The sequence below is a fragment of the Mustela putorius genome, unplaced genomic scaffold, assembly GCF_011764305.1.
Source record: "Mustela putorius furo isolate JIRA1106 unplaced genomic scaffold, ASM1176430v1.1 tig00000788_pilon_pilon_pilon, whole genome shotgun sequence".
Lineage (NCBI taxonomy): Eukaryota > Metazoa > Chordata > Mammalia > Carnivora > Mustelidae > Mustela > Mustela putorius.
In genome coordinates this window covers 9,437,926-9,452,010 of record NW_025421481.1, presented here as the reverse complement: position 1 = coordinate 9,452,010, position 14,085 = coordinate 9,437,926, and the positions used below count along the sequence as shown (strand labels likewise).

The window sequence follows — 14,085 nt, the reverse complement described above, 5'->3', positions numbered from 1 at the left end:
ATGCTCATTTATTCAGCTACAGATTTACTGGATGCCTACTGTGACCCCAGCAATGTGCTTCCATGCTGGGAATACAGAGGCAAATAAAGCCGGCACGATCCTTCCCTGGTGCTTCATTTGAGACCAGCCTTCTTCTGTCCTTGGCTTCTCTGTGCCGCTGCCTCCCTTTGAATGTTTTATATTCATAGTGCCCTAGAGGGGGGAAAAAGTCTGTGTGGTTTGGTTGGTTGCTATCCAATTTTGAATAGAGCTTTTCTAGCAGTAAGTTATAGAGCAAGAGGCAGCAATGCTTGCTTCTGAGATGATGACTCCATCACTCTAGAGGTGCCTTGAGGTCACTGGAACATTGCTGTCTCCTGAACAGTGACGACTGAAACTCCCTTTGAAAGAAGCCTCACTGTGCAGAGCCTGAAATGATTTGCTGTAACTCTTCACTTCCCTCTGTTTTCTGTACCCAGAGGGGGTCTGACAGTGCTTCTCTGAATCCCCCCAAAGCTGATCGAACCTCTTACCTTTAGCTTCAAAGCTATTACTACCCACTGCTCCAGCGAAGTAGAAGATGAAGCCCCCAACAGGCATAGAGCTTTGATGTCAAACCATGACAAGCACCAGGCCTCTCTGTGCCTTTTTAAAAATTACTGAGATATATGTGAAAATTGAGAAGTATGTATATTTAAGGAGTATGATTTGACGATCTGACGTACACATGCATTGTGAAATAATCACCATGTTCAAGTTAATTAACGTACCCATCACCTCAGTTACCACTTTCTTTGTATATGTATGGTGAGAATCTTGAAATGCCCTCTTAGTAAATTACACAAGTAATTTAGTAAATTACACAATTACACAATTACCAACACACAAGGAAATGTTGGTAAGTATAGTCACATCGCTGTACACTAAAATTTATTCATTATAAATTCACTAGAATTTACTCATCATCTCCAGAATTTATTCGTCTTGCATAACTGAAACTTGGTCCCCCTTGAACAACATCTCTCCCATCTGTCCTTTTACTCGAATTTGGGGAGCCTTAACACCTCCATCCCAGCATTTTCCAACTTGTAATCTGGGGATCCCAGGGGTTCTGAAAGCTAGTAATTGGAGTTCTGCAAAAAGAGGGTTCCACTGGGTAAATAAGTTTGGGAATGTCACATCCTATATTTCCCACTTGGGAACACAGGTCACATAATGAGAACGTTCATGTATTTACAGGTGTTCATTTTGCTAAACCCACTCAGTGTTTCCCAACCTAGTTTGGTCATGGAACCTTTTATGCCCAGAACACCACTGATACTCAGAGGACACTCCTGCTCAGGAGAAAGCTGTTTGGCATCACCTTTTTCACATTCATGTCACATACAAATGAGTAACAAATGATTGTGACAGAGTGAGCAAGAAGAGAGATATGCAGACATCTCTCTGCAAGCAGTTCTTTCGGGGTCAATAATGACAAGAGAACATAGTTTTGTGGAACAAACACTAGACTTACAGTTAGAAGACCCATGATTTAGTCCTACTTTTGCCATAGAACTAACTAATGCAATGTTGTTGGGTAAGTCGCTTCACCTCTGAGCCTTGGTTTCCTGTCCTGCAAAGACACATGCAGGAGAACCATTCATTGTAAATGCTGACCAGTTTAGGAAGTTGTTGTATAGCATATTTAACCTTGATTTAACTTGATTTAAAAAGTATTCTTCTGGGAGGCTTTTGAGGACTGTATTGTTTTTAAAAAAGATTTTATATATTTATTTGAGAGAGAGCGCATGTGCAAGTGGGGAGGAGAGGGAGAAGCAGGCTCCCGATGAGCAGGGAGCCCCATGCAGGACACTGGGATCATGACCTGAGTTGAAGGTAGACACTTAACTGATTGAGCCACCCAGGCACCCCACTGGAGCCCATATTTTTGAAAGTCCTCTTTCAGATGTCTGGTGCCTTCAACTCTGAAGATAGAGGTATCTGATTTCTTAGACATGAAGCTACAGGTCTCTCTAAGGCCCTAAAAGCCCAAAGAAGTATTTTGGAATGAATAATGGAAACAAATTAAGTCTGGGATATAGTTATTTTAGCCTGAGTAGTAGGATAATACTTAGAAAAGTCCTAAGAAGTCTTATATTGAATGGAGAAAGATAGAGGTCTGTAATAGTATAAGTAAGCAACAAATGAAATTTGAGATGACTTATTTGACCCTAGGGGAATTGGCTTATTTTTTCTGACCAAAGATGGAGACTGGGGATAGAGTGTTGTCCTGCAAAATTAATCTGTAGTTCAGCACTAACTTATATTTCACAGCAACACAGGAGACATAGGTAGTAAACACCTCCAGGGAGGTGTCCTCTGAACCTTATGTTTGAGGAAGACTCTCTTCTACTTTCCAACTCAGGAGGGAAAGATTCACTCCCAAACCCGTGCTCTGAAGGGAAGAAATTCTATGATGGTTTACTGTATGCTCGTAAAAATACTTGAGAGGGAACCATATGGCTCTTGATTTTTTTTCTTGCCATTGAATTTGAACTCTACTCAAACAAACTGGATATAAAAGGTAACTAAAACTGGTTATAAAAAGCAAAATATCTAACACAAATTTTAGTCTCTCTGTGCTTGAAATTTGATATAATAAGCACTGATGACAGTAAGTAGTTGGGCTTTAAAGAAGATAAGATTTTGCTTCCACTCTGAGTTAAATAAATGTTACTTTAGTTATCTCTAAGTAATTGCTGGGCCATTGTAATGCATTCAATGTGGTATTTGCTAAGCAAGCACGCCTGCCATCTGGTTACTGAAAGACTGTATTTTTGCTACTTCATAGATACACATGGCCCAGTAGCACGGAGATGTAGGGAACCGATATGAGCGTGTGGATCAATTCCAAAGCAATTTGAGAGTTCAAGCCATTCCCTTGTTTGTAACACAAAGTGTTCTCCACATAAGAAAACAATGAGTCCAACTTATCCGTCTCTTTCCTATCCTGGTATCTTTTAAAAACGTCCATCGTGACACGGTGCACATGGGTTTACAATATGAAGCCAACTTTATTATTTACTTAAGATGTATTTATTTATTTGAGAGAGAGAAAGAGAGAGAGAGAGCATGAGCAAGAGGGCAGGGGGGGAAAGAAGAGAATCTCAGGCACACACACACCCCACCCCCACGCAGGGCTCCGTCTTGTGACCCTCATGGCTCACGACCTGAGCCAAAACCAAGTCGGATGTTTAACTGACTGAGCCACCCAGGTGCCAACTTTAGAGACCAAGAAGAAGAAGTAGGAAAAGTCATCTGTTGGCTGTTTGTGCCACTCCCACTTGGTTCCCATGCTAGCGGCACTGTGCCCGGTCCACAGACAGCACACAGAAGAAGGAGCTGGGTAACATGGCTAAAGTCCATATGTGACTTTGGTAGCAGGGGGAAGAAGTTCCCGACCAGCTTCTTCACTAGGCCGTTCGCAAGCACCCCTCTCCCCAAACCAAAGGCAGAATTAGTGGCACTGACTATAGTGCCTAATACATAGCAGGGGCTCCTAAGTGTTTCCTAAGTACAATCATCTGGGAAGCCGGAGAATAGTAATACAAAGGACAGCTAGGACTACTAGAAGGGAGCTTATCTTGGTCTTTGTAGCTCTTGTATTATAGACATTGGACATATGCCTCACACATAGTCCAGGCTCTCCCAGCCTTGCTACTATTAACACAAGAGGCTAAGAATTCTTTGTTGGGGGTGGGAGTGGGAGTGAGACGACCGTCTTGTAGGAGTTTTAGCAGTTCCTGGCCTCCACCCACGAGATGCCCACAGCATCCCTCTTCTAGCAAAAATGTCTTCAGCCATTGCTAAATGTCCCCTGGGAGGGTCGAGGGGGTGGCAAAAGCACCCCTACTTGAGAACCACTTCTTTAGTCTGTGGGTTCAGGACACATGCCAGAATTAGAAAGATTATATTCTCTCTTCCCTTTTTTTCAGAATCAACATGTTTTAAACATGATTTTATTTTATTTGTTAAGTAAGCTTTACATCCAACATGGGGCTTGAACACATGACTCTGACTGAGTTCTGCCAACTAAGCCAGCCAGGCACCTGTCTGAAATCCATATTTCTTGATCTACATGATAGTATTTTACATTCTTAATCTGATTTCACTTAACTTAGTTTTCTCTAAATGTTTTCATAAGGCTATACAGGGGCTAGGGGGATTTTTTTAGGTATATCCACATAAGTTAAAAAGACCTGTTTTCCCATGAGGGAAGGGGAAATATGAAACAAGGAGAAAACATTCCATACAGAAATTGGACTAATAGCTAAGGAGGCTGTTTTGCAAAATGAGGTTGAGATGGTTTGGGGCCCAGGGTAGATAGAAGTCCCTAAACTGCAACTGTGAGTCCAAAAAGAACTTTTGTATCTTAAAAGACACTACCCTCATTTGTTTGCTATGCATTCTTGTAATCTTAACAATAAAACTCCACTGTTATACAAAAGTATCCTTCTGACAAACAGATTTTTTTTCTCCCTTGGCTTTAGTTTTATTTACTTCCTATTTATGTTAACAGTTTCAGGAAGATACCAGCATGCATGGACTCCAGGAACTGGCTGTCTCAGTAACTCCTGTTCCTTCAGAATTACAGTAAATAGTCTCACTAACTGAAGAAATCATTAGCTCTTTAAACCTCAAAGATAGAGTGATGATGCCACGTATCTACTCTTCCTAAAATTAAGAAAATTAAAACCTTAGAATTCCCAGCCAAACCCCGCCAGTGGACAACCTGCTTGAAATTGACTACACATCCATATCTAAGGGTGAGAAATAATTTATGACAAATAAAGCTCATGAAAAATTCTAATTTCATTCATGTTGCTACAAGCACACCTTCATGCTTTAAAAAAATGTGGGCTGGTAACATTTTTCTACCTTACTTACAGCGTGGAGTTAAACGCGTGCTCTTACCTCTCCTCCAGTGCACGGAAAAGGATTGGAGTATCTCGAAGTGCAAAGAGCTCCCTTCTTCATGACATCATCTTCCAGCCCAAATGTAGCTGAGCAGTTCGTGGCAAAGTACTTGTAAGGCTTCCATGTCTTCCCAAAGTCCTGGGACCGGTCCAGCACCATGGCCGCTGGCCTGGGGGACTTGAACACCATAATTAGATGAGTGAAGTAGAATTCAGCTTCCAGGTCTAACTGGATCTTTTCCCTGTGCACATCCTCAGCAGACTGCCACCATGTGCGGGGAAACCTGAACGATGAGTCTGCCATGGCGGCTGGCAGGTGAGCCAGGTGAGGCTGGGCGGCATTGCATTTGTCACATTTGGGCTGCCGACAAGTCAGATCAGCGTTCTCACTATAGGAGCAGTACAGTTCAGTGGCGTTCTGGCCACAGGTGGTGTCGGCCCAGAGTTTTCTCCCTAAAGCCAAGTTTCCCATCCGAGGGTTGCAGGCTTTTTCACAGCGGGAACTCACTCCAGCGACTCCACTCAGTCCTAGGAAAGGGAAAGCATATGTTATTCAAGACAAACCCATCTGGAAAGCTCTTCTGTCTTCAATGGTCAAGTTATCCCCAAAGAGCTCAAGACTTTCACTAAAGAGGAAATTCTATCAAATTGGAGCACAGAATACTGTCCTGCGTTTCCAGTGCGTTTGTCTATACGTGTGCAAGCCTGCATGTGTGTGCGTGTGCATTTCATGGTGATACACGATTCACATCAAGGGGGGAAAATCACACAGATAAAGGGTGAGAGGAAGGAAAAGGAAAACACTGGGGGAAAGATACTGGCCTGAACTTTTTAAGCACTTTGCTTAAAAAGTACATTCTAAACATCTAAACCTTCCCTATATTTGAAATACATGTTTGTTTTGAAGTATGACTTAAATAATCCCTAAAAACAATAATGTTTTTAAGATCATCAAATTTAGTCTTTCAGATATAATTTGAGTCCTTAGCATTATCTAACAGGCTTATTAGGATGCATTAAGGAGGAAATGTTTTATTCTATTATATTTTTAATCCAAAAATGTGACAGGACAAATTCCCTAGGAAAAGCAATACGAGATATTTCTCAATATACAGTGGGCTCTCACTTAGGGAGGCAAAATGAGAGACCTCTGGTGCTCAGATACATAATATCTATTTTTGATATTGAGTAAATATAACAAAGGAAGAAATCTCTAAACTGCTAAATGGCAGAAAAGCTTATTTGACATGCTCTCTGCCTCTTGAGGGCTTCTACCTATGACAGATTATATAGTAGTTGCCTGTTTGCTTAACAGGAGAATGTTTACAGTCTGGCAGCCACTAACAGCACCTTTAAACATTATCTGTGAACTAAAACACCTTCTTAAAGAAACATGTGCTTCCATCCAAACAAAGGTCCAACAGACTTTAATGTTTCAAAATGACTTAAGATGATAAACATTATCCTCTTATTAACATCTTGACTATGGATTTTAATCCTTTAATTTGGGTTTGTCAGGTTAATTATGAATACCTTAAGCAAAATCATCTATTTTAGAAGTTAAAACAGAGAAGGAAAGAAGGAAAAGGAAGTCAAACCCCAAATTCTGGCTAATTGAACGTTTCTGCTTCCTAAGAGAGAGCACCTCTGAACTGTTATCACTGGGCTGTTGGAGAAGCCAAATGACAGCTTAGACTAAAACAGAGACATTTCACACACTGACAATCACCAGCCCCACATAGCCTCTGCAACCAAAAGAAAGGGCTTCTTTAGGCACGGTTTTTTAAATGTCAAATTCAAAGTGCATTATGCCCAGACTCTTGTTTGCCGCTGTTCTGATTAGCGGCAGCAACAGTTGCTTGTGGCCAGGATCACCCAAACACACAGTGAGCTATGACTCACCTGCAAAGCATTTCAGGGAAAATCATATACTGCCCGTACAAGTATTTTTGACTTGAAACACTTGCCTTGTGATATTTATTTACAACCTCTTGATTGCTTGCATGTTTTTTTTGCCATAACATGGTTTGAAAAGGGAAAGATTTAATAAAATTCACTTTGTGGTTGGGGGGAGCATGCATAAAGGCAGGCAGGGGTGCATCCCTAAGAAGAATTAAAGTAAAATCTTAGACCTCTAATGGCTCCTTGAGGGAAAGTACTGGGTCGTTTTAAATGCCTTCAAAGTAGTAAATACAGAAAGGACTGGAGCCAGATAAATAATTGGTGGGCAAAATACTTGGAGCTCCGCAAAGAAGTGACTATCCAAGTCTAGCAAGGATGCTCCTGAATCTGGCTGATTGGGGTGAAGATTCTAAAACTTTGCTTTACTGTTTGCCAGCGTCTCTGGGGGGCAGAGTGGAAGAAGGGAAGGTACAGGGCGCCAATGTTCTCTGTCCACCAGTCCGTCCCTCCAGCCCACACCCCCCTTTCTAGAGCAAAGGAGAAACGTTTGAGAGATTGGATGCGTGAAGAGTCAGTCCCTCGCTTTCTTTCCCCCTCACACAGTGAGCTGCCCTTACCCCTGACTAGAAACCAGGTGACCTCAAGGGTTAGGGTTAGGGGAACAGAAGGGGGGCTCCCGAATTTAGAAACGGCGCGCTGGGAACGGGTGGCCAAGGGCAGCCTAGGAAAGCCTGGGTGGGAGCAGGAGGGAGAGAGCCTCTGACGACACCTTTGCCGGCCGTCCAGTTACCGAGACAGAGAGCAGACCCGCCCCCGACCTCCCACGGAGCCTCAGCCAGGGTACCAGTTCCCTAGGGGCGGCCAGCCAGCTAGTGCAAGCCAGGGTGATCACCACCTATCACCACCTCCCCGCCCGGGGTCTCACTGCGTTCCAGCCACTGCCGTGGAGAAAGGGCACACACACCCCACCCAGGTGTCCCTACCTGGTTCCCTAGTGCCCAGCATGAGGTGGGGGACTGCGGCGATCGCTCTCCACGAGAGAGCAGCCGCGGCCCACGCGCGCCCAGGGTCGCTGGGCCATCCCTCCCCATCATTCCTCAGGCCATGAAGTGCCGGGGGATGGCGAGCTTGGTCCTTTGTTCCCTCACAAAGTGGAAAAGCAGTTTTTCACAAGCTCAAAATGAGAAAGAAACCAAGGTCGTGGTATCTCCGGCAGGGCGCACCCAGGATATCGGGTTATCTAAGGGCATGTGCATCGCAGTTGCAAAAAAATCAATAGTATTTTAAACTGCAGAGACCCGGGGGAAAGAGGCGGAACATGGCCACTCATTTCATCCTCCGGAGCTGAGCTTAGCGCTCCCAGCCCGCACTCCCCTGCACCCCCGAGTCCCGAGGTAGGGAACAGAAAGAGCGAGGGAAAGGGGGTGGGGGCCCAGCAGCGTCACCACCCACCTGCGGCCACCGCGGAGCAGCCCCAGAGCAGCAGCAGCCGCGCGCAGCTCCCCATGGCCGGGAGGAGCCGGGAGGACCCGGGCCGGGCGGGTGCGGGAGGGAGCTGAGCCCTCTCGGTTGTGGGATGAAGCGCCAACAGTCCTCGGGAAGAACTGGGGCTCTTTATTTCTTCCCCCTCCTGGGGCGCCAAGCTCGGTCAGTGGGCGCCGGCTGCTGGGAGCCGCGGGCCGGGGCCGCGCCGGGCGGTGGGGTGACCCTCGCGCACCGGCCTGGAGGGGCCCGGGCACCTCAGGGGCGACGGGAGCCCCCGGACCATAGCCGGCCTGGCCGCGCAGCCCCTGCAGAGCGGTCCCGCGGGCTTCTCCGCCGCTAGCCCGGGGCTCAGCGCCCGCAGCAGCCGCTGAACTTTGCGAGACCTTTCACTTCCCGGCCGCCGCTGCCGCCGCTGCCTCCCGGGCGTCCTCCTCCGCTTTTACCACCTCCTCTCGCTGCCGCGTCTCGGTCCCGTCCTTCTCCATGGGCAGTTCCATGGGATGCATTTTTATTGCACCGACACCGCGGCGCTCCGGTGCCAGCCCTCCTCCCCTCGCACCTCCACCCCTTCCTCCTGCCCGCCCCCAGCGCTCGCTTGACAGCCGGGGCGGTGCAGCCTGCGCTGCCGGGTCGCCGCCGCCGCCGCGCCCCGGGAGGGGTCTCCCGGCCCCTCGGGCCGCCCTCGAAGCCTCGCTACCAGCTTGTTCCGCCCGCCTTAGCCCCCGCGGGGACGGGTCACCTCGGCCCCCAGCTTTTCTCGCGCTCCTCCCGGCGCTTGCCCTGCATCTCCCTGCGTGACCCCCCTGGTGCCCTCCAGCACCCACAGGCCTCTTCTGGGAAGCAGTCTCCCACCTTCTCCCGGAACATTCCAGAGAGCAGTTGACTCCCTCTTGATCAGGTCAGGACATGCCAAGGGGCTTAAAAAACCGCGAAACAGGCTAGCGCCTCCTTCCCACATCCCCCAGAAAAAAACAAACCCTCCCCTCCACTCCCCATCTCCGCCACCCCTTCTCCCGGAACCTCGCAGTCCAAGAAAGGAACCCCCCAGCCCGGCTCTGGGTCGTGGGCTTTGGAAAGCGCACTGCTAAGTGGGCTAAACAATCAATGCTTACTTTACCAGAGGTGTATCCATTTTGATGTAAAAAGCGTTCCCTAATTCAGACCCAAGGTGCTAAAAGAAAAGGGTCACAGGACTGGCTAATGGGCAGCGTAAAACATCCTTGTCTAGAGGCAGGGACATGACAAAGAGAAATTGGTCTTTCCAAGCACTTTCACTCCATATAAAATGCATAGTGCTGTGAAACGATAATGTTGTGCAGTAAGTTATGGGGGCAACTTAGTAGCAACCAGAAGCAGCTAATTGTGGATAGGATTGCTCAGGGCTGCTGCTTATGGAAGGAGATTAAATAGCGCTGGAGTCTGGAACTTTTGCAACTTCTATGAAAATATGATTCCATGCACACATCCAGGGGGAGGCAAAAGTTAAGTAGACAGCCGTGTTTTATTGCCATGTTCATTTTGTGCCTTTGAATATTTCCCAAAAAATTAACTACATTACAAGTACCTAATTCAGTTGTGTGTTACTGATGATGACAGTTCAGAGTTTTGGGTCTCAAGTTCATATTTTTCATGGCTCACCTGGGGATATATAAGAAATTTGTATCTCCCAAGAAAAACTGGGATGAAGTCAGCTTCATCTATTTGGGAGACATTAAAATTATTCTTCTGGCCAATACTGGGGAGTGGCAAAAGGTATGGGACAGCAATTTATATTACACTTTAGGAAATAAACCCTTTGAGTTTCCAAATATTGGCAGTGTTGGGGTTTTCTTCATATCTTATGGACACTCTCTCATTTGAGTCACTGGAACACCTCTCCAAATTATTCTTTTTACCAAATAAATGATAGGAAATTATAATATCTAAAGTCTCAGAGCCCCAATATTAACCTAATGGCCAAAGCAAATTAAAGAAAGAGCACATATATTACTAACCCCTGAGTCTGTGGTATTGAGCAGAACTACTCCATTTCTCATTACAGATTTCAGAAACATTTACTATCTGCACGAGTCCTGCCTGGATAAGATACTTCCTTGATTGCTTATAACTGGTTCTTGCTTCTTTAACAAGACATTAAGTACCTTGATGGCAAACTAGTCTTTCATACTTAGTTTATATAAAACATTATTATGTTTTTCTTTTCCGTTTTTTTTTTTTAAGATTTTATTTATTTACTTGACAAAGAGATAGAGAACAAGCAGGCAGAGCAGCAGGCGGAGAGGGAGAAGCAGACATTTTGCTGACTGGGGGAGCCCGACATAGCAGGGCTCCATCCCAGGGCCCTGGGATCATGACCTGAGCCAAAGGCAGCCACCTTAACTGACTGAGCCATCCAGGTGCCCCTATTATGTTTTTCTTATATTCTTCATTATTCTTAACTGAGAGCACCTGCTAGGTATAGAATAAGTTTTCATTAAATACTTTTTGAAGATTTTATTCGTTTATTTGACAGAGAGGGACAGTGAGAGAGGGAACACAGCAGGGGGAGTGGGAGAGGGAGAAGCAGGCTCCCCATTGAGCAGGGAAACTGATGCGGGGCTCCATTCCAGGACCCTGGGATCAAGACCTGAGTCACGAAGGCAGAAGCTTATCTAAGGACTGAGCCACCAGGCACCCCTCATTAAATATTGTTGAATTATGTTTAAACTATTGCCATATGTAAGTACAGGGTTAAGAAGAAAACCAACAAAATCAGAATGATTACCTATACTCTAAAGGAATCTGTATTTTTACACCAATACTTTCCATGCAAAACAGCTTAGGAGAGAAAAGTAATTAGCATTCTAATCAATTTCATTTGGTTACATAGTCTAGTTATAAATTCTATTTCCATTCTGAAGAAGCTGTTCAGGGGAAGTTTATCTACATAAGGAAAATCTTGATCAGTGATGAGTTTATCAATGCTTGTGATTATTTTGGAAAAAATCAGTAATGGATTTAGAATTTTCTTCTTAAATTTTATGAATTAGTAGGAACCTTAGCAAACTTCTGGAATTTCAATAACAAGTTTCCAGAATTAAATCTAGAATACCCCCCAAGAACTTGGAAGAAAGCTAAAAAGGCCTTTAAGAACTAAAACAGATGACAAAAAGTCCATGCACCAAAGACCTTATTCATGGGAGACCTCTTCAGATGTTCATTTAAATTATTCATGCAATGTTAATAAGTTTGGCTATTCTGTTTTCCTTGACCACAACATATTAGAAGTAACAAATTAGAATGAAGTGGGATGACATTAAAAGAAGGAATGAGTTGAGGCCACCTTGTAATAAGAAGGATGACAGAACTATAAAAAATAGCCATAAAGAAAAAAAAACAAAAAAACACAGCAGTCTGAGTGAGACCTTTAAAAAAAAATTATTTATTTGAGGACAGACAGAGATAATGAGAAGAGAGCATGGGTAGGGAGCAGAGGAAGAAGAAGGGTCCCACTGAGCAGGCCTCCCAACATGGGGCTCGATCCCAGAACCCTGGGATCATGACCTAATCTGAAGCCAGATGCCCAACCGGCTGAGCCATTCAGGTGCCCCTGAGTGAGGCCTTTTAGTGCAGAGACAAAGCATTAAAGGCTGAAAAGGTTGCACTCTGTTATAACTTACCACAATGAGTGAGGTTCCGAATAATACAGGATATTCAGCATCGAGAAGGGAACTTAGGGGTCCTTAAGCCCAACTTCTCACCCCGTAGGAAATCTCTCCACAAAATCTCTAATAGTCATGTAGTTTCTGTTCTAGAAACCTCAGAAAACAAAAGTCCCAAAGAAGTCCTTTTCATTTTTGGTAGTGTTTTATTTAACTGGGACATCTCTCTTCTTAAAATTCTACCCTTGTTGGATCTATGATGGACATCAGGGAGGGTATGTGCTATGGTGAGTGCTATGAGTTGTGTAACTGATGATTCACAGACATGTACCCCTGGAACAAAGAATATATTATATGTTTTTAAAAAATATTTTATTTATTATTTATCTGAGAGAAAATGATAGAGAGAGACCATGAAGGGGGGAGGGTCAGAGGGAGAAGGAGACTCCCCAGCAAGCAGGGAGCCCTATATAGGACTTGATCCTGGGACTCCAGGATCATGAACTGAGCCAAAGGCAGTTGCTTAACCAACAGAGCCATCCAGATTCCCAATACATTATGTGTTAATTAAAAATAAAATAAAATAAAAGATAAAAATCGCAAGAATACAAAAAAAAATTCTATGTTTATAGTTTACTTTTTCTGCAACTATGTGGAATAGGTCCAATATCCTTTCTGATAGGTATTCAGAGATTTGAAGTTAAGTTTTATTGCTCCGTTTAACTATTCTCTTCTCCAAGTGTTCGTTTACTTGTCCATGTGGGATGATTTCCACAGCTTTCACCAGCTTAGTCACTCCCTTTCAGATATACTACAGTTTATTAATGTTGTTCCTATACTGTGCATCTAGGACTCCAGTCCAAGTTTATCTGGATTGGTGTAGAATAAGACAGAACAAGTAGTTCCCTTAACTTAGGTCTAGGGCTTATATTCCAATAGCTTAAAAATGCATTAGCATCTTTGTGGTATTGGTTGATATTATCCTTGAAGCAAATTCAAATTCCCTTTTCATTTATGGATGAAGAAGGGTTTTTGATAGAAGATAAGATACATTTTGTTTAATCAGAAGGAAAGAGTTCTATTAAAGTACATTGCAGGTAGTAAGCATTCAATAAATATTAATTTTTAAAAATATTTTATTTATTTATTTATTTGACAGACCAAGATCACAAGTAGGCAGAGAAGGAAGGAAGCAGGCCCCCTGCTGAGCAGAGTCTGATGCAGGGCTTGGTCCCAGGACCCTGGGATCATGACCTGAGCCCAAGCCAGAGGCTTAACCCACTGAGCCACCCAAGTGCCCCAAGAAATATTAATTTAAAGAAAAAAATCAACAAGTTCAAATTAGAAAACTGGAAAAATGGTTAAAAATTTAAAAAGAAACTGTTAGTCCTAAATGGGATAAATACCTATTTTCTGAAAAAAATAATCAGTTCTATGGAAAAATTTGATTCTTCAATAAGACTGTATATATACACATGGTATTACTACACTTTTCCAAGGGAAGGAAGAACTTTGTACTAGTGATATTTTTTGTACACCTAGTATCTTTCCTCATTGAACTATAAACATGATCTCATTTATACTTGAAGCATCAGTGTGTGGGAGGGAACAGGAATAGTTGCATGCATTTACAGAGAGAGAAAGTGATGTGAAAGATGCAAGTGCCAAATTTAGATCATCCAATAAATATATACTGGAGATCAGACATGGGTTTTCAATTTTTTTTTTAAAGAAATCATTGTTTATCCATCAATTTTCCATAAATACGATCTTATCTCTCTTGGACCTAAAAGACTGTTGGGAAAAAATCAGATGGAGAATTATTTCCATTGAAATAATCCTGTGGTTTTTTTTTTTCTACCTAGGTCCATGCCCATTAAAACATCATCTTGGGAATTTCCTTAAGCTTTAATTTAAGCCTCCTGCCACTGGCACTGTTTCTTACTTCATGTGCTTCCTGGCTACAGCTGCTCATTCCTAGGAAGGGAGTGAGAGCCTTTGAAACTACATGTGCTTTTCCAGGAAGGTAAGCAGTAGTTTTCTTTAAAAAAAAAAAAAAAAATGCACGCATGCTCTCTCATGTTTAAATTAATTATATGGAGCCTAGAAAGTTCAAACAA

At 43.7% G+C, this 14,085-nt stretch overlaps 1 protein-coding gene across 2 annotated transcripts in view; it reads right to left on the bottom strand.

Annotated features, from left to right (window-relative positions):
• NTN4 (netrin 4) overlaps positions 1-8,423 on the bottom strand; it is a 113,131-nt gene extending 104,708 nt beyond the window's left edge. The window contains exons 1-2 of one of the 2 annotated variants that reach the window (XM_004748504.3): positions 8,292-8,423; positions 4,936-5,465 (exon numbers count right to left, since the gene is read on the bottom strand). In XM_004748504.3, coding sequence (XP_004748561.1) covers positions 4,936-5,465; positions 8,292-8,346 — 585 coding nt within the window. In that variant the 5' untranslated portion in view covers positions 8,347-8,423. Of the gene's footprint in view, positions 1-4,935; positions 5,466-8,291 lie in introns of those variants that run through there. The other variant, XM_013054186.2, reaches the window with a different exon arrangement.
• Positions 8,424-14,085: the final 5,662 nt, after the last annotated feature.